At 39.0% G+C, this 25,554-nt stretch overlaps 1 protein-coding gene across 1 annotated transcript; it reads right to left on the reverse strand.

The window, feature by feature from the left end:
- Nucleotides 1-1,393: 1,393 nt before the first annotated feature.
- On the reverse strand, nt 1,394-25,129 carry MGST1 (microsomal glutathione S-transferase 1). Its single transcript, XM_054591391.1, has 4 exons — nt 25,046-25,129; nt 17,923-18,071; nt 14,324-14,418; nt 1,394-3,024 (listed from the first exon to the last, which is right to left on the reverse strand). The coding sequence occupies exons 2-4, from the start codon at nt 18,046-18,048 to the stop codon at nt 2,778-2,780; spliced, it is 468 nt and encodes a 155-aa protein (XP_054447366.1). The 5' UTR covers nt 18,049-18,071; nt 25,046-25,129; the 3' UTR covers nt 1,394-2,777.
- Between the last annotated feature and the right edge of the window lie 425 nt (nt 25,130-25,554).

A 25,554-nucleotide genomic window follows, 5' to 3' on the forward strand; every position in this document is an offset into this window, starting at 1 on the left:
CTTACTTATGATAGAATTGGCTTAAGATAGATGAGGACAGGGTAAGGTATTAGTAAATGGAGATGGCAAAACTTGAAAATGCAATGTGTTATCTAAGTAGTAAGTATCCATAATGATAGCGGGGGAACTGTGCGTGTGCAGTGTATGCCTGTGTAAATGACTGCGAATACATATACAAAAATAAATAAAACACAATCTTTTCTTTCAATGAGTTCTAATTAAGTGGCAAGAACATGAACATATCCAATGTACCTCATCAGTAACAGTTAATAGAAACCGTGCGATCCCTCCTCCCTGTCTGCCCCATCATAGGTTAAGGTCACTTGGTGCACAGGCTTCACTCTAAAGCCCAATGTAGCATGTGATCAGGTGGGAACTTCTCAGTGCGTGAGAGACTCAACCAGTAAACATCCTTTCCCCTCGTCCACCTTCTTCTATTAAATTCACTAATAAATCCCCCAACACGTACAGCTTCTCTTGTAAGTGCAAATACTGTTAGAAAACATTTAAAAACAGTCTTTATTACTCAAACATGGAAATTGAAATGGATGTGATCTCTACACTTTTTTATTTTTCCTTCTATGTGTCTGCACATATACATAGTTCTTACACCTCAGAATATAGTATTTATAAGCCTTTTTTATTCTGATAGTTGTCTAGTAATGGGTATTAAATACTAGTAGCTGAATTGATAACCACTATCATAACCACAATATACTTTGTTACTGCTGAGAAGTGTTACCAGGGAAGGAGAAATTTTAGGAGAACAATGAGAGAAGGCAATGGTTAAACTTATATCTCACGTGAAATGAGGAAACACTCAGGCATCTGAATCTTTGACTGATAACGTTACTCCAATAATTTACACATGTATAACAGTTTATTGTTTAGAAAGTATTTTCATATGCTTCACATACATAGATCATTTGACCTTCAAAAAATGTTTGAGGAAAACTATGATCAGACAAGAAAAATAGGTGGCTAAAATTTAGAATGGGGGAAAGGGAAGAAAGATATTAAGCAGGCATATTCAATCCTTGAATTTTGGACTTGTCTATTAATTAACCACAAAACTTCCCTGAAGCCAACACTCATGATATACAGAACTGCGTTTAACATTAGGAAAAGAAGTGACGAGATATTTGTTCAGAATTCTCCATATCAATTGTTCATAGGTTTTGCTTTTGGACTTAAGAATTACTTAAATTATGAAATCTAAAATATTACACAATAACTTCTCTCTTGTTTGATAAACCTAAATGAACAATTATGAGAGCCACTAAAAGTGCTACTTAAGAAACATGTATTTAAAATTAAGACTAATCAAGAGGTAGAAATGAAAACAAATAATTAATATAAGTTGGACAGCACGTACAAGAAAATATTATTTTAAAAGATCATACTTTATTATAAAGGTTTAAGTACACATAATTCCAATTAAGACTAAAAAATCTAAATTTGTGTGGATAAATTTGTGTGTTTATAGCATGTGAGTATACATTATGTATATATAAGTATACATTAAATTTGTATACTTATATAATTTTTATAAAGTTTTATATTTATATACTTATATTTTTATGTAGAAACCAAGTGAACAGGATTAGATACTAAACCCATTTAGGTGAACGTTTATAGGAGAGCAGGATTTGCAAATTCTCAATTTAACAACCCGCATGATTATACAGATAAAAATATACCTTTACAATTGATAATGCTGATTGATAATACCTTACTAAAGTGATCAAATTTACCACCACCAATAATGGAACAAACCAACATTATATGCCTATTGATGTGCTGTAATGTGAGAGACACAGCATCACCAAAAATGTGTAATCTGAGTCTAAAAATGAGTAAACAACAGAAATAATAAAGCCAGATTAAGCGTCACTCTGTAAAACACCCAGTTTACCCTCCTCAAAAGGTGGGAAGGTCATAAAAAGCAAAGAAGAAAAAGTTAAAGAACTCTTTTATTTTATTGAAAACTAAATAGAGATGATAACAAAATGCTTGTGTGGTTCTTGTTTAATTTCTGGATCAAAAATAGTGCCATTATAAAGGACATTATTAAGAAAATTGGGGAAATTTGAATATGAATCATATATATTAATTAATGTTATTTTAATATTAAATTTCTTGGGTGTGATAATGGTATAATGGTTATGTAGAGATTGTCTTGTCCAAAGGAAACACATGGTGAATCATTTCAGAATGAAGTATATTGATATCTGCAACTTACCCTCAGATTGTTCAGAAAAAAACATCGATACAACTAAAGCAAATATGGCAAAATGTTAAAAATTAGTAAATCTAAGTGAAAGACATATATAGGTTCATTGTATGACTTTCTCACTTTTCCACAGGTTTGAAACTTTTGAAAATACAAGTTGGGAAGTGTAAAATCAAACCAAATTATTCTTTAACTCCTTTATTTCATATACCTATTTCAGCAATATTGAAATACTAACTTCTCATATATGCACTCACTCTTTTTATAGATTTAAAATATGAAATGGTGACTGAATGTTACAGATTGCAATCAAAATTTACAACAAAGTATTTTAAGAATAAGACAAAAGATTTAAGTGTTACATTAAGCTTCTAGCACAAATATAGCACAAGAATAAAGGATATCAGTGATGTTAATATTCAGACGAGGCTTTCCCCATCTTAATTTCTCTGTTGCCTCCCACTTAAAAATCTTAAAAAGTATTCATTATAAATTGGAAGTACAGAATTCTTAGAAAATAATTGGATGAGTTGCATGATTCTCCTTATAGGAGCAATCTATTCTTCAGCAACCTGTAAGCCATTGAAAAAGTAACTCCATAACCAACAAAAAAAGCCAAACCACGATTTGGCTGAGGAAGGGGTAACAAATATGCAATTGTGTGGTAGATCCGTGCTCCAACGAAGAGTCTGAAGTGCAGGATAGCTGTTGAGAGGTCTGGGCCACTTAAGGAATACAGAAGACCAATGCCAAGAAATGGTACAATATTTTCAAGGTCATTCAGATGGGCTCTGTGGAAAAAGATGACTAGTAAAATACAAATTTTAAAATCAGCAGACATATATTCATTTTTCCCCTTCTTCTACAACTAAATATGTGTTCATGAATCCTAAAAACTCAAAGAATGATTCATTTTCTTTCTCTCATATTGCTTTGCTTCCTTACCTACCCAGTTTTTATTTGGACCGTCTCATTATTTGTGTTTCTTTTTATTTTTAGTGTATCTCAACATACACCAAAGAAAGCACTTTGAGCTTTTAAGAGTACTGAATCTGCATCTATGCAGTAAAACTCACTTTGTTTTTACAGATAGGAAATATTTTTTCTTCCAGGGTACATACAATAGCAATTCAAGATCCTTCTTATAAAAAGTCTTCCTCCCAAAGGAAGATAATCCTTTTGGTTATGATTTTTCTGAAGGCTCCTCCTTCACTTCTGTCAGTCTGCAGAATGGTTACTGAGACAATACTTGTTCATTCACCCAAATGACAAGTTGTCAAGAATTAATTTACCAATTTAATTTCAAGAACCTCACACTCTTGCCCTGGCTGATGTAGCTTAGTGGATTGAGCACTGGCCTTTGAACCAAAGGTCGCTGGTTTGATTCCCAGTCAAGGCACATGCCTGGGTTGCAGGCCAGGTCACCAGCGGAGGGTGCATGAGAAGCAACCACACATTGATGTTTCTCTCCCTCACTTTCTCCCTCCCTTCTCCTCTAAAAATAAATAAATAAATTTTTTTTTTAAAAGGAATCTCAAGCTCTTATCCAAATAACAGAATAATAACTAGCCTTTCAAATATGGGTAATATTTTAGCCAATGTATCCTCAAATTACAAAAGTAATTAGCTAAACTGAGGGGCAAAGTAGAAAGAACACACAAAAATGATAGACAACAAAAAGAAAGATATGTTTCCCGAGTTTTATCTTTATAACACAGCTAGAAGAAAGTAAAAAGCATGGTTTAGCCATAAGCTTTCCTCCAATTCATCGCACCTTGGGTTTCTCTGGTTAGGAATATAAATACAAGGGACCTCTGTTACTGACTTGATTTTTTTTAATTGATGAGAGAGAGAGAATTTGTTGTTCCACTTATTTATGCATTCATTGGTTTATCCTTGCGTGTGACCTGACTGGGATCGAACCTGCAACTTTGGCATAACAGGATGATGCTCTAACCAACTGAGCTACCTAGCCAGGGCTTGATATATTTTTTAAGTACTTATTTTTTTTAATCTGATATTCCTTCTTATGTCTCCAGACTTAAAAATTGCTTTAGAATCAATAATAGAGGTGGAACAATCAAGATGGTGGAGGAGTGAAGGTGGAAGTCTCACTGACCTCCTACCAGAACCAATCTGTAATTATAACTAAATCATGGAGAAATAGCCTGGAACAAACTGAACAATAGTGAGAGAAGAGCCTTATAACCTCGCACAGACAGAAGAATCAGCTTTAGCACAACCTAACTGGTAAGGAGTGCAGTAGAGACTCGAGAAGGTGGGCAGGGTGCACACAGGCGGTAGCACTGGAAGGATATTGAAACAGCTAGTTGGATCCCCCTGAGAAGAGCAGGGTCTAAACCATAAGTGGTGATCTCCAGCCTACAGCACCAGAGCCCAAATAGTACACAGGTAACAGTCAGCTGTGAAAAGCAGCAGGGTTGCTCTCTGCCAGAGACAGGCGGTGGCTGGAGAGGCAAAAAGCGGTTTAAAGGGCCAACGCATAAATTTTTATTTGCACTTACCCTGGGCTTTGGCAAAGGCGGGGGCAGAGTGGGCTAGGGACGCCAGAGGAGAGGCTGGGGAAGGAGGCTTTGTGGAGAGACCTGAGAGAGTAGCCGGCGGGATCTCGGTGCTGACTCATTCCCCATGCGGCAGCAGCCATCTTGCTCAGGCAGAGACCACTACCGAGTGGCAACACAGTAAGAGGACATAATAGCCCCACCACCAGGAGGGACTCGGCCCAGCTGAGTACAGAGTGGCAGCCACAGATAGTAGATCCCTGGCTAAAGCGGGTGAAGAGTGATCTGGAGATTCTTGAGGAGAGACTGCGGATGGAGGCTTCGGGGAGAGAATGGAGAGAGTAGCTGGTGGGATCCGGGTGCTGACTCATCCCCCATGCGGCAGCAGCCATCTGGCTCAGGCAGATCACGCCCCTGGGCGGCAGCAGTGTGACAGGACCCCATAACCCCACCCCCAGGAGGGACTCTGCCCCGCCCTGTGGTGTCTCTAAACCAGGCCTGCTGAGTGCAGAGTGACTAGATTAACAGCTGAAGGAGACAGCCACAGACAGTAGATTCCTGGAAGTTTCCAAACAGGCTGCCTAAGGTCAGACAGGGTCAGCATCTAACATCATCAGAGGGAGATCCAGAAAGAAAAACCAGTGGTCTCCTACCATAGAAGTTCACACCACAAAGTTAGGAAATCAAGACAGATCAATTTAAGAAGCAGAAGTGAAAAAGAAGAGTCTCACAAATAATGGGAAGACAAAGAAACACCCCTCAGTCAAAGGAAAAGGAGAAATCCCCAGAAAGAGAACTCAATGAAATAGAGGCAAGTAAACTATCAGATATTGAGGTTCAAAACAACAGTTCTAAGGAAGCTCATTGAGCTCAGTGAGCTCAGAGAGAATTACAAAAAACTACAGAGAAACTACAAGGAACTTACTGCAAATAGATCAGCATGAAAAAGGACATAGAAACTGTCAGTAAGAGACAAGAGGAAATGAAGAATACAATTTCTGAATTGAAGAGCACAGTAGAAGGAATCTAAAGCAGGATAGATGAAGCAGAGGATCGAATAAGTGAGCTGGAGAATAAGGTAGAAAAAGCTCCCAGAAAGAGCAAAAAAATGAAAAAAGACTCAAAAAGAATGAAGAAGCATTGAGGGTAATGCAGAGCAACCTGAAACGTAATAATATCTGTATAACCGGGATACCAGAAGGAAAAGAAGAGGAGGAAGGTATAAAGAACCTGTTTGAAAATGTAATGATGGAAAACTTCCTTAATTGGAAGAGAGAAAGAGTCACACGAGTCCAGGAAGCACAGAGGGTCCCATTCAAGAGGAACCCACTGAGGTTCCTACTCAAGGAACCTACCCAGTGAGGTTCCCACTGAGGCCTACTCCAAGACACATCATCATTAAAATGGCAAATAACAAAGACAAACAGAGAATCCTAAAGGAAGCAAGGGAGAAAGAGGTAGTAACACAGAAGGGAGCCCCAATACGGCTAGCAGCTGACTTCTCAACAGAAACACTACAAGCCAGAGGCAATGGCAAGAAATATTCCAGGTAATGAAAAGCAAAGGCCTGCAACCAAGACTGCTCCACCCAGCAAAGCTCTCAATTAAAATGGAAGGCAAAATAAGGAGTTTCCCAGACCAAAGAAGGCTAAAAGAATACACTTCCACCAAACGAGCATTGCAAAATATACTAACAGGACTGCTTTTAGAAAATGAAGAAAAAGAATCTATGAATACCCAGTTCCTTTCACAGTCACCAATACTTGATATTACCAATATTTTGAGTACTTGTTAATCTGATTGTGACAATGATGTGTTATTTTAATTGTTACTTTATTATTTGTTGAAACTAAACCTGTTTTTGTGTATTTCTGGCCTATTTCTATTGTTTTTAAAAAGCTTTAAATTACTTTTTGGTATTCTTTATCCATTTTTTGATTAAATCTTTGTAGAATATTTTTCCCTAAAAAAAAACAAAACTATTAACCCTTTTTAAGATGTGTTGGAAATACTTTCCTATTCTATTACTTGTCCTTTAACTTTTTTTATACGTATATTTCTATATAGTCTTAAATGTTTAATATGGTCATATTGTCAATATCTTACTTTATAGCTTTTGGGTTTGAATATGTTACTTCAGTGTAAGAAAAATATTTTGTATTTTCTTCTAAAACTCCTTAGATTTTACATATTGATTTTTAACTCACCTGAATATTTTTTGTATAATGTGTGAAATAAGGCTCTATATTTGTTTTATTTCAAGTAATAGTGGTCCATGCACTTTATTTGTTGAATAAGCCTTATTTTCCCCATTGATTTGAAATACCAATTTAATCATATATTACATTGTTAGACAGATGTATACATTTGTTTTTACAATGCTCATTTTATTTCATTCATCTACTTGATTATTTCTGCGCTGGTGTCATGTTGTTTTAATTGTCGAGACTTTACAATGGATTTAAATTTTTTAATATTCTATAATGGATCTTGAAAATAATTAAAAAATAAATAAAGGTTTAAAAAAGAATCTATAGTAGGAATTAAGATTTTACAGAATTTACCAGCTATTGATACATATTTCAAATGAAAAACATTTCTATTTTACGTTACTCTCTTTTCTTTCAGCAAAAATTAGAACAGTGACAAACTGTGTACTCAGTGATCACCACTATCTTCCCCTCCTTTTCTTTCTACTGTTTTCCATAGATTATCTCTAAGGTTGCCTGACAAAGATGATGACAACCTAAAGGTATGAAAGATATGACAGTAATAAGAGTTTTGAAGATTTAAATAAAGCACTACCTGTTCCTGAATAAAAGCAAAGACACAAAAATATGAGTGTTCTGGCCCTTTATTTCATGGAACAACCCAAGGGCTCCTGAGAATGAAGTGGGAAAGAAAGGACAGAAATACTGTTGTCTACTAAAGAAGGGCCTTCTTCACCAGGGCTATTTGTCTTGGTCCTCTGAATTCTGCTGGACCACAGATAAATCTTCACCTCCGGTTGTGGGCATGCTAGTTTTCCCCTTTGCAACATTCTAAAAGGACAAATATTTCAAATTTGGGGAAGAATTTTTAAAAGGAAGACCCTTTGAAAATCAATTCACTTCTAAATCTATTATTAAGTGATTGAAAAATAGAGTTCAGTGTTAAAACAGGGTAGAAAGCCAAGGACAAGAAGGGGTAATAAGCTTCAGTGGGAGTAGAGAGAAAGAAGGTCAGGCACAAGGCTTCCTTTGACCTTAATGGTCTCTTCATTTTTTCTTACCTCCTCTCTCTCTTAATCTTATTTCTCTTCTTCAATTTTCTTTCCCTGTCTTCAGCCCTCAAAATATTCTCACAGATAATATTCCTTATTATCCTGGAAAGGTCTGTTTTCAACAGACCCTCATACTCTTTGCTAATTTGTGCCATTTTATATGCTGTCCTTTTGAGCCCCTGGCCCAACGATGCGCTTACCCAGCTCTCCCAGTGAGCACCCACTGGAGTTCACTATTACCCTTGCACTGTAACCCTTTCTCTGCTCAAATGACAGAACTCATCCTAGAGGGGAAGCTTCCTTCATTTTCATGTCATTTCTACCAAATTTATTACTGGTGGACATCTGTCTTTCTAGAGGGGTCTATTCCCCCGCCCTATGATTCAGGATCCTATTTTCCCCTCTCCTCTGGACAGGTGTCCCTTGGTTTCTGTGGCCGACCTTCCCACTAGTCCTGCTCTAATGCTCATGACACTCCAGTCATACCTCCCTGTCTCAGATCAGAACCACTTGGATCTCAGTATCAGCATGCCCTGTACCAGAGCTGCCGTTCTTCTTTGAGAATTGTAAGGGTGTGGCCAACCACAAAAGAAGTTTCACACCAGGCTCTTCCAGACTCTCTTATCTCAGCCAAAGCTCTTCCCACACGGCGTACAGCAGTGTGTCCAAATTCCCACAAAGATATTTTCCCGAACGGACATGATCCTTTTTCTCCTCTTCCTTTTTCTAAATCTTAATATCCTTCAAATTCTTCCCTAATGAAATATTCCTAAATACCCTATAAACTTCTACCTCATGCCCCACAACTTAGCATCTAATGACAGACTGCTTTATATTATTCTCTAATTATTATGTGAATGTTGGTCTTATTTTGGGGGGAAAAGTTTTCAAGTCTTCCAGGGCAGGAAAATATCTTTGTGGGAATTTGGACACACTGCTGTATGCTACGTGGGAAGAGCTTTAGCTGAGATAAGGTAGTCAGGAAGAGTCAGGTGTGAAGCTTCTTTTGTGGTTGGCCACACCCTGACAATTCTCAAAGTCTTAAAGGTCTTTTAGATCATCCCAATAGAATAAGTGACAGTGATAAGACACACAATAATCTCTCAATAAATGCTTTGTTCGGGCATCTCATTCAGCTCCTAGCCTATGCATCTTCAGGCCCTTGACAGAATCCCCAGCCAGTGCCACTTAGACGCCACTGCACACTGAGTGTTTTCTACCTTTGAAGGTGGTATAAACTAAATACCTCTTCTTTCTCTTAATCCCAAATCCAAGCCTTTTTTAAGATGATTCCCTTTACTTTTCAAACTGCCCTGATTACCTTACAACTTGCTTCTTATCTTGTTGTATTGAATGTATTTGGTCTTGAATTCTTTCTAGAACAATTCTAGAGATAGAATTAAATAAATACATATGTAAAATATTTTCTAATCATCACTGATTTCTGTCTGTCCAGAATGTAAATAACTCACTTTAGGCCACTTACCTTATCATTTTAATACATATCACCTTATGTTTTTAATTAATTGTTCCATATGTGTATTATTAGCTTAATCAATATTGCATACCTGAAAGCATACCTTTTACTTCATTTGTAGCCTCATTAAGTCCCTGCCATTGGAATATGCTAATATCAATTTTACAGTCATAAGTGCAAGTAGTTTTAAGAACAATTTTTTTAAAAGTCTATGGGATGCACTGAAAACTCTTTCCCTAAAAATTATCTCCAAAAGTGAGCTATTATTAGGAACATTGGACAGGAACAATAATGTCTCAGAAACACAACTTGGAAACTGGGCATTGTCATTTTTCTTAGACTGTCTCCTCTCTTGCCATAATGAAAAGCCAGTGCCTAACCACCAGGGGGTGCTGTGCACACAGTTGCTGCACCTCCTGAAGGATACTGTCTCATTTCACAACTCAGGTCAATTATTTCACTAAAATTTATTTGTCGTTTACAATCAAACTAGAAGATCAACTTAGATCATGGAATTTTCCTTTAGAAGTCCAATCACATGGGGATGGGGCAGGTGAGAGAACTGGGCAGGAAGAGTGGGGAAGAATTTCTAGCTGATTCCTGAAATACAGAAGTAAAACTCTTTTCCCTCAGTCTCTTCTTCACCCTCCGTTTCATACTCACCAAACTGAGGGAGAGTCATCAAATACACTCATGATTCCTATCTTAACTCTGCACCACAAAACATCTGTTTGTTTAAGTATGGCTAGTAAAACTCTTCATTGTTTCTTTAATTTTATATAATATTATTTATTCCTTGAAATATGCCTAGAATTGTACCAGTTTGGATAAGCATTAGAAAATACTACATGAGAAGATGGCATATAACTTTTGTTTCACATGTTAGGAAACAGTGACTCATGGGTTGGCAACACAACCTCAATATAAAAAGTTTGCTTGCGAATCAACCAAGATGGCAATATAGGAGGCTTTGAACTCCCCTCTTTCCAGAGACACACCAAATGTAGAGCCACACACGGAGCAATTACCTCTGAAATAAACCCAGAAACTAGCTGAGCCCCTCCTATACATCCAGTGAATGAAAAAATATCCCCATCGCAGTAGGTAAGAACGGCTGAGAGATGACACTCTGACCATAAACTTTACCCTTAGCACAGTGCCATGGTTCGGAAGGGACTCTCAACTTCCAGCTTCTTCCTAAGGATTGAAGGGTTTGGACTCCATATTTAGCAGCCCAACTTCTAAGATTCCCACTATCACTTGACAGATGGGTCCCCAACGCATCTAACTGTGAGCCAATGAGCCTCGGGTCCATGAGATCCATGAGACTGTAGCAAACAAAGGAGGAGTTGTTCATGGTCATAGAAGCACTTGCTGAGGGAGGCTATGGTCTCCAGAAATCAGTGCAGAGGGATCAGGCAAAATCGTCCATCTCCCAGGCTTTTGCTGAAAAAGGTCCACCTGCTCCCTTTGAAAGCTGCTGCCTGATGGTCAGGTTTCTAATTTAGCCCACATCTGGTGGTTGGCGGTAATCTTTCCTGAAGATGGAGAAGCTGGCGCACACACCCCTGCCCTCCCCTGGAGGCCCACTCCAAGTCTCCTGCGTCTCCCTGGAAGGAGCTTGCACACACTTCTGTGCCCCATCTTTTATACCTACGTACAAGGGACAGGTCCTTGGATCACCTGGCTCTCAAAGCCAACAGGGCTTCTGTTTAATAAATTTTGTTGGAAAAAACTGGATTTTCAAAGGCAAAAGAAAGAAACTGGACCTTATCTTATACTGTATATAAAAATCAACTCAAAATGGATTTAAAAATTGCACATAAGATCTAAAACCATAAAACTCCCAGAAGAAAGCATAGAAGGTAATCTTCTTGACATGGGTTTTGGCAATGATTTCATATATATATCTCACACCAAAAACAAAGGCAACACAAGCAAAATAAACAAACTGCTCAAAATTAAAAAGTTCTGCTCACCAAAGGAAACCATCAATAAAATGGAAAGACAAACTATGGAATGGGGGAAAATTCACCCCCATTCCACATATTTGATAAGGGGTTAATACACAAAATATACAAGGAACTCATACAACTCAATAGCAAAGAAAAAAAGCCAATTTAAAAATAGGAAAAGGGCCTAAATTGACAATTTTTTCAAAGACATACAAATGGCCAACAGATACATGAAAAGGTACTCCACATCAGTAATCATCAAAGGAATGCAAATCAAAACCACAATGAGACATCACTTCAGATCTGTTCGGATGGTTATTATCAAAAAGGCAAGAAATAACAAGCTGTCAAGGATGTGGAGAAAAGGGAGCCCTTGTGCACTTTTTGGGGGGAACGTGAACTAGCATAGTCACTATGGAAAACAGTATAGAGGGTCTTCAATAAATTAATAACAGCTCTACAGTTACCATCAGTGTTTAGCTAGATATTGAGGAAAGAGAACAAAGGAACTAGACATTGAGCTTAATAAACTGGGGAACATAAGCCTGCTTGCTAGCCAGGCAGCTACAGCTTTACACCCCAGGGGACCACAGCACTTCTCCTTCAAGATTAACACTCCTCGTTTCCTCTTCAAGCATCAGACTGCTAGGGGCGGGGAGGAGGGTCCAGGGGAAAGCAAGCACATGAACCATAGAAGTCAAAAGAATGCAGGGAAGGCACTTGACCAAAGAGGCCTATCAGTCTAGCTTGGAACAAAAGGGATTGGTTTGGAGGTGGGCCCATCCAAAGCCTGCAGAAGCTTGGGAAGTTCACTGGTCATTTTGAAAAAGTACACGGTCCATCCCCCATCCAAGCTAATGTAATCCCAAGAAACAAAGAAGCTTCTCCTGCCTAAGTGGTGATGCATTCACCAGTTTGTTCACGCACTCTCTAGCTTGGGAACACATGACCATGTGGGTAGCCTCCGGGCCCGCAGCAGATGGCATGGGCTGCAAAAGGACTAAGCTCTCTAGCAACCATGTAAACTTTGCCACTGGAGCAGCCTGGAACCAGCTAAGCTGCCAGGATGGGGGCTGACGCCACATAGCAGTCACTTGTGGCCTCAAAAGAACTATACTGTAATATGGAGCAGAAACTCTGAACATTGGCTTTCCTCTTGGCCTTGCTGAGGACATGGTTGGACTATTTCCATGGCTGGACAGATGGAGATGGGACACTGGAAACCCAGAGGGCAGCTTCTATCTCCACACGAATAAACCTTGCCACACCACCATCTCCCACGCATGGGTTCTTGGAATGCTTCCTTGAAATCACATGGAAGAACCTAACTCCCGACAACCATGCTACTGTATGATCAAACAATCCCACTATGGGTATATATGCAAAGGAAAGGAAAACAGTGTCTTGAAGAGATGTATGTATTCCCATGTTCACTGTAGCATTATTCATAACAGCCAAGTTATGGAAATAGCCTGTATCTGACAATGAGTGAATGGATAAAGAAGTACATACCTACAGTGAAATATTATTCGGCCTTAAAAAAGGAAGTCCTGTCATTTGCAATGACTTGAGTAAACCTGAGGGCGTTATGCTAAGTAAAACAAGCCAGACAGAGAAAACCAAATGTTGTATGGTATTACTTATATGGGGAAAATTTAAGGGGGGAAAAAAAGCCAGCTTATAGAAATAAGGAGGTGATTGCCAGGGATTGGGGGTAGAGCAGGTAATAAGGGGAATTTTGTAAAAGGGTACAAACTTTCAGTTAAAAGATGAATAAGGTCTGAGGATCTAATGTATTACATCGTGACTATAGCTGATAACACTATATTATATAATTGAAATTTGCTAAGAGAAAACTTACATGTTCTCACCAAAAAAAAAAAAAAAAAAAAAAAAAACCGAGAGAGAGAGAAGAGGAAAGGGGTAAATCTATTAGATGATGTGTTAAAATTAACTCGATGGAAGGAATACTTTCAAAATGAATATGTATATCAACTCATAATGTTGTATACTTTAATATTTATTTATTTTTTAAAGTAAGGAAGCAAGGAAGAAAGAGGAGAGAAACAGATATGAGAGAGAAACATAAGAATGGTTGCTTCTCCTACACACGCAGACCAGGGACCAAACTCACAACCCAGGCATGCGCCCTGAGCAGGAATCAAACTGGCAATCATTTGTTTGAGGGGCAATACCCATCCAACTGAGCCACATGGGTCAGGACATAATGTTGTATACTTTAAATTTCTTCCAATTTTATTTGCCAATTACACCTCAGTAAAGCTAAAAAAATTTTCACTGACCTGACTTTATGATAAGAATTAAGAAATATACCTACAGAATAAAATTCAATGTGTTTTTAAAATAAGTGCATTAATTGTATTTTTAAGAAGCTCTGTAGGTGATACCTTGGCTTATTTCAGTGTTCATTGAATTCTCAGTACATTAAACATAATATCTACAACAGAGAGAGAGAGAGGAGAGAGACATATCCCACATTCATATTTTGAATCTTATGCAGAATACCTAGTTCTTCATCCTTTTACATTAAGTTGACAGTCTTACCTCAGGTGAAAGATAACAAAATTGCAAAAAAAATCTACCATTATTATTTTAACACCTACCTATCATTAGTTTTGATATATACCTACACAGAATAAAGTCATTAACCCCAACAAAAGGCAGGGAAGTATAACAAAATTGGCAATAGGTGTAATTGCAATGATAGTTGAAGATTTCTAGATCCCTAATTTTCTGTAATTATTATATGGACCAACTTTTCTTCCTTCTTCTACAATACTTCAACATCCACAGTCAACTCCTTGACCTAAAATATTCAACTGAGTAAATAATTTCAGGAGATACTGAGTTTACCTTCGTACGCGTTCTACTCTGTCATCTACCCGAAGATATTTCTTGGCACTTTCTCCTTTGCCAAAACTTGCACAGTCTTCTGGGTTGGCAAAAACCTATTCCAAATACCAAAAAAAAGTATCTTTCAAACACCAGATAACATTGTGATATTCTATCTAAATTATTTTCATTTTAACAGAAGAAACTGGCATCTAGAATGGCCCTACAGAAAGAAAATTTGGAGCAATAGATCAAACACCAGGAGAGAAGAGCACCTATATTTTAAATCTGAATTTTTATTAACAGTGCAAAATTTTTTTGAAAAGAGGAGCATAAATAAAAACTTAAATAAAAACCAATGTGTAAAAATAGTGAAAAGTAAGCAAAATAGAAAAGAGGACATAATTCAAAGTCATCGTTGATTATCATTATGGTGAACTGACATTTTTTCATAGTGATATTCATGCATCTTCTCTCAAGGGTATGAATATTTCCAATTGATTGCTCATCTGAAAATCATAAAGTTTACTTCCTAACCATATTGGAAGAGCAAGGGACAGGAAATGTATTCTGTACTTTGTTAAGATATGTGTACCTCTTTTCTTTTTCTATTTAACTGAAACTTTGGGTTGAATAATATAGTGAAATATAAGAAGTTGATTCCATTCTTATAAATGCCAAGAACATGTGCTAGGGCATATGAGGTCTGTGCAGAAAGTATCCAGCCATGTACTATGAAAAACAGAGACATTTATTGAGGAAGATGCAAGAAACATTGTATATAGGACAATGACTCCTCAGTCCCGTTCCAAAAGCAGGCACCTTGGGACCTCACACAGTTCTCCCAATTGCCATCAGTGACTCCATCATATTTTCCTGAATCTCATCGGCAGTCTGAAAACTCTTCCCTTTCAAAGGTGATTTTAGTTTTGGGAAAAGATGGAAGTAGCAGGGCACCAAATCTAGGCTGTAGGAGGGTTGAGTCACGTGGGTGATTTGATATTTTGCCAAAAAACTCCACACAAGAGGTGATGCATGAGTGGACATGTTGTCATGATGAAGCTGCCAATCACCAGTTTCCCCACAGCTGCTGCTGTTTTCGTCATATTGCACCTCTCAACTGACAGAGAACATTGAGGTAGTATCCTTATTAATTGTTTGGCCTGCAGGGCTGTACTTGTAATGGACAACACCTTCCCAATCAAAGAGCACAGTTAACATGGTCTTGATTTTGCAGCAGCTTTGTTGCACCTTCTTTCTTTGGATGTGGAAAACCAGGTGACTTCCATTGAGATGACTGGGCCTTTGTTTCCAGATCATATGCATAGCTCTAGACCCATGATTCATTTCTGATTATGAACTTCTTGAGGAAATCTGGTTCATTGATAGCAGTTTGAATCATGTCATTAGCAACTGTAGCATGGTGCTTCTTCTGCTCTGGTAGCAGAAGCCACAGAAAGAATTTTGCCATGACACATTTCATGCCAAAATCCTGCATCAAAATCTTGGACACAGTAGTTTTTGGAATTCCCAGATCACCTTTAGTTTTCGCACTGTCGCCAATCTTTGTTGATTGCAGCCCATACACATGTGTTCATCATTCTCCGGTGTTCTGCTTGTAGCAGGCCTCCCAGAACATGGATCACTTGCAACAGATTCTTGGCCATCTCTGGAGCATTTGTGCCACACTTTTATTTGCATTGCACTCATTGCATCATCCCTGAAAGCCTTCTGAATCATCTGAATAGCTTTCATGGAGGAATGTTCAAGCTTAACACAAAATTTGATGCAGATTCGTTGCTCTACTCGCTAAGTAATTTTGAATGTGATAGCCACACAGTACACACTCAACAGCATCTACCACCCCTGCTGATTAGTACAGTGAGGTCACCATCGTTCATGCATGCGCATTCCAGTCCACTCTCCTTGGCTGCCAGGTTACATCGATGTCACACAATACAATCTTTTTATAGTAACAATGGCTGGATTTTTTTCCAGACAGACCTCATTTGTTTATGTATTTGTTTCTATAATTATTCTGCTGTCTGAAATGATTTCCCCATCCCTTGAACCTTGACATGTGTACTTATAAAATATTTAAGTATGGCCATTGTTTAATAATTTACAATAAAGATACAAACTATAAAATTAGCCTTAAACTCAGAAATGTCATAAATATTATATTTTTCTTAATGTGACATGAGTATTTATTCCAGGTAAAAATGTTGAGGAGACTGATGGGCAGGAATGTGATACAGTATCAGCTCTTCACGTCAGTCTTGTTCCTAAATAAATGTCTGGCATACACAAGATAGCCAGCCAAGAAATATATTTTGAGCAAATTAATAATTGTAATATGATGGAAAGTATGTGAGATTTGAGTTTAAGCAAATATGAATTTGATTCCCAACCTCACCCTTTACTGATGTGAAACACTGGTCAAGCTAATTACTCCTCTGACTTTCCGCTGCTCTGCTATAAAATGAGTACACCAATGAGGATGTCACATGATAGTGCTAACAATTATGTGAAACAATTCTGTGATCTGATACATATGAAGGGCATCATGACACCTGCCTGGCACACATCACCAGCACTCCACAAATTTGAATTCCTTTGTCCTGCCCTTATGAGACAGGGCACATTTCTGCTATCCTTGGTGCCACTATGTTTCTGGAGGACAGTGGGGACCTGGTGGTAGGCAGCTATTTTATAGCCTGCTGCTCCAACACCTCGTCCCATTAGAGATTTAAACAAGTGGGTATGCGCCCCATTAAAATGCAAATATCCCTGGGGAAGGAATTACACCTCCAGACAGTACAATGAAATACCTTAGCAAGTACTATGACCTCCAGATTAAAGCAAGGCTCTGAAGGACAAAATTCAGGACAGGCATTGAGAGAGAAATAAGTGGTTTTCAAAAAAAAAAGAAGGAAAAAAATAAATTGCTGAATAGGATACAGGAGCCACACCAATAAAAATCATTTAACTTTTTCAAGGTAGAGTTGCTCAACTGCCTTCACTGTGTCATACACTTTGCTGGAGTATAGGGTATGTGCTCCAAATCTTTCTGCCACCTTCTCCATGCCTCCAGTTTTGGGGTTTATTTTCCTCTTAAATCATTCTTACAATGCTGGGTGGCAATATTATTCACTTAAGAAGTCAGAGGTTTACAAAATCCAAATGCCTTGTCCCATAAGAAGCTCTACTGTGGGAATAAGAACTTTAATTTTGTCCCCAAAGCTGCAACCTTGATAACAGAGCGGAAAACACCAGTTAATTATCTGGAAAATGACTATTTTATAAACTCTAGTTGGAAAAATTAACTTCAAAATTGCAGGTAAGTTTCCTTGAAAACTTTGATCCTCCAGAAATCCCATATGCTGAAGCAGTATGACAAAAGGTAAAACCCAGAATTAAAAAAAAAATTTACTAGTTTCTGGGGGAAAGCACCTGTTCCATAAATATATTAACTCCATCTATACCAAATGACTGCAGATGTCATTTGCAACGTTAAATAATGTGCCATTACACTCTACAAAAAAGAAGTAAATTAAGAAAATTTCTTTTCAGAATTCCAACTCTTAAAAGTAAGAAAATATATCCTTCAAAATTCTTACCTTTCTTGTCACTCTATAGAATGCAGTTGCAATACTCATAAACATCATTTTTGAAAGAATAATCGTTGCATAAGAGGTAAAGGCCATGAATACTTTATTTTCCATTAGCTGAGCAGTGTCAACCATTTTTTCAACTTTGATCTGGAATCCTAAAAAATTGTAGACAAGATAAGAAAAAGCAGGTGTAAATATCCCAAATATGTTCATGGTAGCTTAGTCTGCTTATATTGCAGTGTTAACCATACTGTTCTTTAAAGTATCTTGGGTTACTTACAGAAAAAATAATCATTTAGTTTTTCTAAAATTTCAAAATAAACAGTATTTTTTTTCTAGTTCTATGTCATTAAGCTTGAAGACATCAAAGGAGTAGAATGAAAATGAAAATGTAGGGGGTATTACAGGGCAAAATAAATAGGCAAAACTTTGTAAAGCTAGACTACAGTGATACACGAAGATGAACCACAAGTTGGACACAAAAGATCAGAGTTCATGGATTGAGCTCTTTAGAAACATCAAACATGTACATAGTAGAATCATTAATGTTTCGTTGGGAATGCCTCAAACTTTAGAAACCAACCTCCCAGCTTTCTGTCATTTCAGTAGTATTCCAAGTTCTCAGGCACTGAATTCCAATGCCACCATTTGGTTATTAACCTTGTTGGAGAGATTTAGCCACTCTAGTGCTAAGTGTCTTCCTCTATAACATGGTTCTAGTAATAACGCCTAGCTTATTGGGTTGTTGTCAGGATTTAATTGAGATAACATGTAGAATATACTTAGCACAGCACCTGGCCCATGAAAAGCGCTCAATAAAGGTTATTCCATGCTTATCGTGACCATTACTATGACCATGACAGGGTCATCATTCATACCAGTGCAAGTGAGAAGCAGCAGCAGGATAATGCAGCCAAACATAAGACAGGCTTGCAAACGCAAGGCGAAAAGCTGGCATTTATGGTGCTTTCATCGAAGAAATAAGGGAAGGAGGATTAGCTTTACATAAGTCTTCAGGTACTACTTCCATCTAAAAGATGGAAGGAGTAAATTGAATACAACTCTGTGCTCAGGAGGAAAGCTGGGGCACAGTGGTGATACTCAAGTCAAAGTGGTTAGGAATTTAGGGTAAATCTTAAAAATTAAACTCCTTGCATTATCTGATAGTCATGCATTTTAACCTCTTTGTGTTCCATTATCATCTCTCCTATCTACTTCTTCTATCTCTTTCACATAAACGCACATCTTTTCTCACATCCAGGCTATGTAAGCTGCCTAGCATGGAGTGCAGTCTCTTCTAGGCAACTTTCATTCCTGCCTTGAAAACTCAGACCCTGCATGCAATTATATTAAAATGACCTCTGTCATATTCTAATCATTTTATCCACCTACCATAATCTATAAAGCTACATATCTTTCTCTACTCTGTTATTGATCACATAGTTGTCAATGTGCTACTGATGAATGTGATATTAACAGCATACAATATACATATATATTTAATTTTATGCATCGACTATAAGTCCAACTATGTCACGTACTTTGAGCATTGCTTTATATAATCTTTGTAACTATAATATTATAATCCTCACAACTAGATTGATTTTACATTTGAAGAAAATGGGAATTAAATATGTTAAGCAGCCAAGCTAAAGCACAATCCCACATCTCTGATCTCATATCTCATACACAAACCACACTGCACTGTCTTTCAAGAGACTGCAAACTGCTTAATTCTGATTCAACTAACACTGGCTGAATGTGTATTCTCTGGCTGGCACTGTGGGTAACCCTTAAATCTGGTATCTTCTTTCCTTGTCCAATTATGCTACAAGGTAGGTATTATTATTCCCATTTTTCAGATAAAACAAAGCTTCTTATGTAACCTCCATTTTAAAGGGTTAGCCAAAAATGCACTCCTAAGATTAAGGCAAACAGAAATGATATAGTCTGGTTTAAAAAACAACAACAACAACAACAACAACATAAAATACGTATGATAAATTAATTCACCTCCACAAGTCAGTAATCTTGAAAGCACAGTATATCAGGTAAATGCTCTGTGCAAGTAATACTTTCGGTAACATATAGCTTATCTGCACTTGTTCCAGTACTGAGGGGTGAAAATCATGAATAAACTGCTCTATCCTTCAGAGCTCAAGTGAAGTAATTAATTTAAGGGATCCCTAAGCCTAATGTTTCTGTAAAGAGATCTGAAACAGTGATGAAGTTAATTTTTAAAAAGTGAAGAAAAGCTTATCAAGTAGGAATTGTTGCTACTTAACAATAATTTTAAAACTACAACAGTTTCTGTAGGTCTCTCTACTAATGTCCTCAGAATGAACATTATTTAGCAATGGAATAAAAGTTCGGGGAATGTTTTCTCGGTGAAAGTTGGTATGGAAAGAGTACAAAAAAGCGGAAGACTTCCAGAAGTGTTGGTGGGAAACCAGCACAGAGATATCAACTGCTGGAGGATAACAGCAATGAGAAACTTCTTCTTTAAATGTGAAAATGAGGGGACTTCTGGTCAAGATGGAGGTGTAGGTAAACATTGGCTCACCTCCTCTCACAAATACATCAAAATTACAACTAAATTATAGAACGACCATCACTCAGAACCATCAGAAATCAAGTTGAATGGAAGCCCAGCAACTATGGAATTAAAGAAACCACTTCCATCCAGACTGGTAGGAGAGGTGGAGATGCAGAACAAGCTGGTCCCACACTCATGTGTGGTAGATAAAAATTCGGGAGGGATATATCAGGAGCAAGGAGTTTCAGTCCCATACGAGACCCCCTAGCCCAGGGTTCCAGTGCCAGGAAGATAAGTCCCCACAACTTCTGGCTGCAAAAACCAGAAGCTGTTTCTTCGATGAAAGCACCATAAATGCCAACTTTTCACCTTGCGTTTGCAAGCCTGTTTTGCAAAAACCAGTGGAGTTTGAGCCAGTGGAAGAAACTGCTGGATTTCCAAGGAGTTTCTCTTAAGGGACCCACACACAGACTTACTCAGACTCACTTCCCAGAGCTCCAGCACTGGGGTAGTAGCTTGAAAGGCACCAGTGGCATACGGGAAGGAAATGAAGTGTATGGCATCAGAGAAAGAGCTAGGGACAATTTTCTCCCAAATAGAACAGTGGACAGAGGTCATTGTTCCTTTTCTGAACCCTTCCCTCACAGAGCCACAGAACTAAAAGGCAGGTACACAGAAATTCCATCAACCTGGCTAACACTGTTTGCCTTGCCCCAGCGATTCCCTGAGGCTCTGCCCCATCCACTTTACTGGCCCACCCAAGCTGTTAACAGTGGCTTTTCCATATGAATGGCTTGTCTTAGCTCATGCTTCACATTTTCTAAATCCTCTCAAACAAGCAACAGAGAGCCTCAGTGAGCCCTCAGCCCCTATACCTCTTGCTAAGTGGCCCTAGGTATGGCATTAGCAGCAGCCAGCCTAGGTTCATGGCTTGGCTTCATATGGGAACCACCTAGACCAGCACAAGTAGCAGCCATATGCAGATTCCTTTGTAGCGTATGTTGGGTGGCACTGGGCAGAACACAGGCGAGGGCTTACCCTACTTTGGTGAAGGAAATAGACATGCAAGTCCAGGAAGCACAGAGTGTCCCAAACAAGATGGACACAAACAGGTCCATACTAAGACATGTCATAATTAAAATGCTAAAGGTTAAAGATAAAGAGAGAATCTTAAAAGCAACCAGAGAAAAGCAGTTAGTTACTTACAGAGGAGTCCCCATAAGACTGTCGGCTAATTTCTCAAAAGAAACTTTGTAGGCTAAAAGGGATTGGCAAGAAATACTCAAAGTCATGAAAAACACAGACCTACAGCCAAAACTGCTCTACCCAGCAAAGCTATCATTTAGAATCAAAGGGCAGGTAAAGAGCTTCCCAGAAAAGAAAAAACTAGGAGTTCATCATCACCAAACCATTATTATGTTAAAGGGACTTATTTAAGAAAAAGATCAAACCTATGAACAATAAAACGGCAATAACTACATATATATCAACAACTGAATCTAAAACTCAAACTAAGCAAACAGGAAGAACAGAGACAGAATCATGGATACAGAGAACATTTTCATGGTTGCCAAATGGGAGGAGGGTTTGGGGGAATGGCTGAAAAAGGGAAAGGATTAAGAAGTACAAATAGGTAATTACAGAAAAACCATGGGGATGAAAAGTACAGTGTAGGAAATGGAGTAGCCAAAGAACTAATGCTTATGACCCACTGACATGAACAAAGGTGTGGGACTGCCTGAGGGAGTGACAGTGTGGGTGGGAGGGGGAGGGTAAAAAAATTGGACAATTATAATAGCATAATCAATAAAATATAATTTAAAAAAATTTATAAAAGTTCACCTCACACAGAGTTTCTCAATCACCAAAAATGTGATTTAACTCCTCTGGCCTGCAGTTTTGGAAGACAGGCCAATGCTGAGCCCCTGATATCACACTCTGTGGGTACATGAGCCTCCTCCCTAGGAAAAACATCTTCCACTCACAACACACTCAAGGGCCAGGTGAGGAGGAATACAGGTAAGACATTAAGAGATAGGACTCATTTATATACAGCATAACATAAGGTGCTGCAGGTCTAGACTTGTTTTTTCCGAAGTTGATTTGCCACTAAATTACCTGGACCCTGCATCATGGCTGGGTACTGCACTCAAAACGAAATTATCGAAAGCTTCTTACTGCAAAAAGTCACCAGGAGGAAGGAGCACAGTATACTAGTAATGATAAGAGGGTAAAATGTGAGATGACTTTAGTATTCACAGAGTGAGGTAGAAATAATCTAAGTAAAGTAAGCAGAGTAGAATATGGAACTTGGTTATAAATTATAGAAAAAAGTTATTGCAACATAGAGCATGTTGTTGCTTTCATTGGTTGGTATAATAGAGACTACCTCAGTCTGTCTCACCAGAGAGCAGGGCTCAGTCCTCTAATGTGGATGTGACTGCCTTTGATAGGACAAATGGCAGAGTGTTGAGCACACACAGACTCTGGAGTTCAAGTGGATCTCGACTCTGTCACTTACGAGCTGTGATTTAACTTCTCTGGGGCCTACTTACCTTGCCTGTAAAATGAAGTTTAAAATACCTGCTATCTCACAGGAATCTTGTGAGGATTAAATGAGTAAAGTGTAAAGTACTGAGAAAAGTCCCGGGGCCTGGGAAGTACTCTAAGTATAGGGTCAATAAATAAGCTCCTAGCCTGGCACTGTTCTAGGCACTGAGCATAAAATTTTACAGTTTTCAAGCTTTCACATTGTCTCACTCCACAATATTTCTCTTCACCTTTAACACAGAAGGTAACTGAGGCCCAGAGAGGTAGAGTTACTAATTTGACCAAATTCACAATTGAAGGACTAACACTAGAACCCAGTTTTCTCAGGTGTTTAACTTGTGGTATCCACTTTCAGGCTGACAATCCCAGGTAGCTCTGGTCTTTTGGGAGAATTTTCTGTCAAATCCCATTTCTATCTTGCCCCCCCCCCCCCCCACGTCACCACAGTTGCATTTTCATCTCTCAGCCGAGGAATATTACGCTTCTCTCTACAGGTTCTTGGCCAAAAAGAGCAAAGTTCTTTGATTCACTGTGGCTTCTCTCTCGGTATTGTGAAACGCACAGAAAAGCAGGGCACACATCCGCAGGGGCATGACTTGGCAATTTTACACTCTCTGAAACCAACAGAACACTACCCATGAGATTAGGAAAAAAAATAACCTATGTCCTTTTGTTGCTACTTATGAGCTCTAGAACTTCCAGAAGGGACTGAGGAGACTGCAGAGTTGGCCTCCTAAACTTCAGAGCCCAGATGCTGGGAGGAGAATGCTGGTGGCTCTGGAGGGATGTGGGCTGAGGCTGTTCAGGGGACTGTGCTGACTTCCGGTTGCAGCCTCAGGGACGACAGAACGCCCCTCCTAAAACCCTTAGAAAAGTTACATCTGTCCACCACAGAGACCAATACGCAAATGTGAGCCGATTTTAAGAAGTGACCAGAAATGGTTAACACATATGGTCCTTTCTTTTTGGACAGAGGACAGCAAAGCCCCCAAACCAGCCTTACTCCCAGGTTGTAAGTCCCCTGGAGAAGCAGAGCATGTGTCTAGCTTTGCAGTCACAGTAGTCTAGAGCCCTGAGGACTCTAGTCTGTTAGCTGGGCGCCTGGGGAAGCTTCCTTCTGGCATATAACAATTTTTGATTGGCGTCTGCTTGACACTTCTTTAGAGAGAAAGCAGGGACAGGGAAACAGGACAAGATAAAAGGGGTGCCAGGACTACCAAGAAGGGTTGGAACTATTTTCAAAGGAAGGAGGGAAATGGAAGACACCCCTCTCTCCACTTCCCCAGGACCGAGATAACAATACTATCTGAGGCCTCCATTCGCAAAGAAAGTCCCTTCTCTTTTACTCAAGCATGGCTTCCTCTAGAGATTCAGGGTGGAGAACCTTCTACGGAGTTCCGTTCTTAGTTTTCCAATTAACTGGCTATAAAAATATCACACGGTCTAATCCATGTCCCTCTGCATTTTTAAATTTAATTATAACTATTATTATATCACAGTGTCTAATCCATGTCCTCCTGCACTTTGTTGCTGTTATTATGATTTTAAACTTGCTTATATTTCTCGTGCATATCAAAGGGACTTTGTAAACGGAGAGGACACGTCCTGTCTTTCAGTGGCTACAAAGTCCAGTTTGACTGTGAAATAGAGTCTCTTCAGCATTTCACACCCTTAGGGGAAACAGAAGTTGCTTAAACTGCGGACTTGATGTACAGTACTATAACTTGCACGTATTTTTTATTCCCCCAAAGGTTCAAGGGGGCCCTTTCTAAGTGGATGAGAATAAAGAGCGAATAAATCATCACGTAAACATGGAAAGATTGAAAGATTACTCTCTCAAAAGTCATTCCTGGAGTCTGACAATGGGAAAGTTTACCTACGAAGGTACAGACACACAACGCCCTCGCAGGAGTGATCGACTGAAAAGGCCAAGAAGTTGCAGGCTGGCAAACCTCTCAAGCCAACACCGGACACCAACCTGCCCCTCCCCGCCCGCCACCCTCGCCAGAGCCTCTCCCTCCGCATCCCCTCCCCGGCACGCACCGTGGATCGCAGCAGCAACGAGGGAACAACCCTGTCCCAGAAGGCGAGGGGCCGAACTGCGGCGACGTTCACTACGCGCGCGCGGACCGGACACAGGGCGCCACGCCCACTCGGCCTAATTTCCTACGAACTTACTCCCCAGAGCTTAAAGCAAGACTCCTAGCCTCGCCAAGCTCCTCCCCTAAACCGCCCAATTGTTGTTTTCACGAGTAACCTCTTACTCTGGGTTCCTCTTTTTGAACCCTGGTGAAGCCGCTTTTCTTCCCGAACTGCCGTTTCTCCCATTCAGCGGGGCGGAGACGTTAGCGATTGTCTAGAAACGCTGTAGCTTCCCATATTTTAAGTATGGGAGCGGGAAAGCAGGGCGAAGGCGGTGAACTTTTATTTAGTTGGAAACAATGTAAAAAAGACCTTAATGTTGAATCTTGAAAACATTAAAAGCTTTATAGAAAATTTAAATCTCTGGGCAGGGCAGGGAGGGGGAATGCTGATTAGAAGTCAGCGATAAC

Source organism: Pteronotus mesoamericanus, unplaced genomic scaffold, assembly GCF_021234165.1.
Source record: "Pteronotus mesoamericanus isolate MK-2021 breed Mesoamerican mustached bat unplaced genomic scaffold, CSHL_Meso_final scaffold_21, whole genome shotgun sequence".
Lineage (NCBI taxonomy): Eukaryota > Metazoa > Chordata > Mammalia > Chiroptera > Mormoopidae > Pteronotus > Pteronotus mesoamericanus.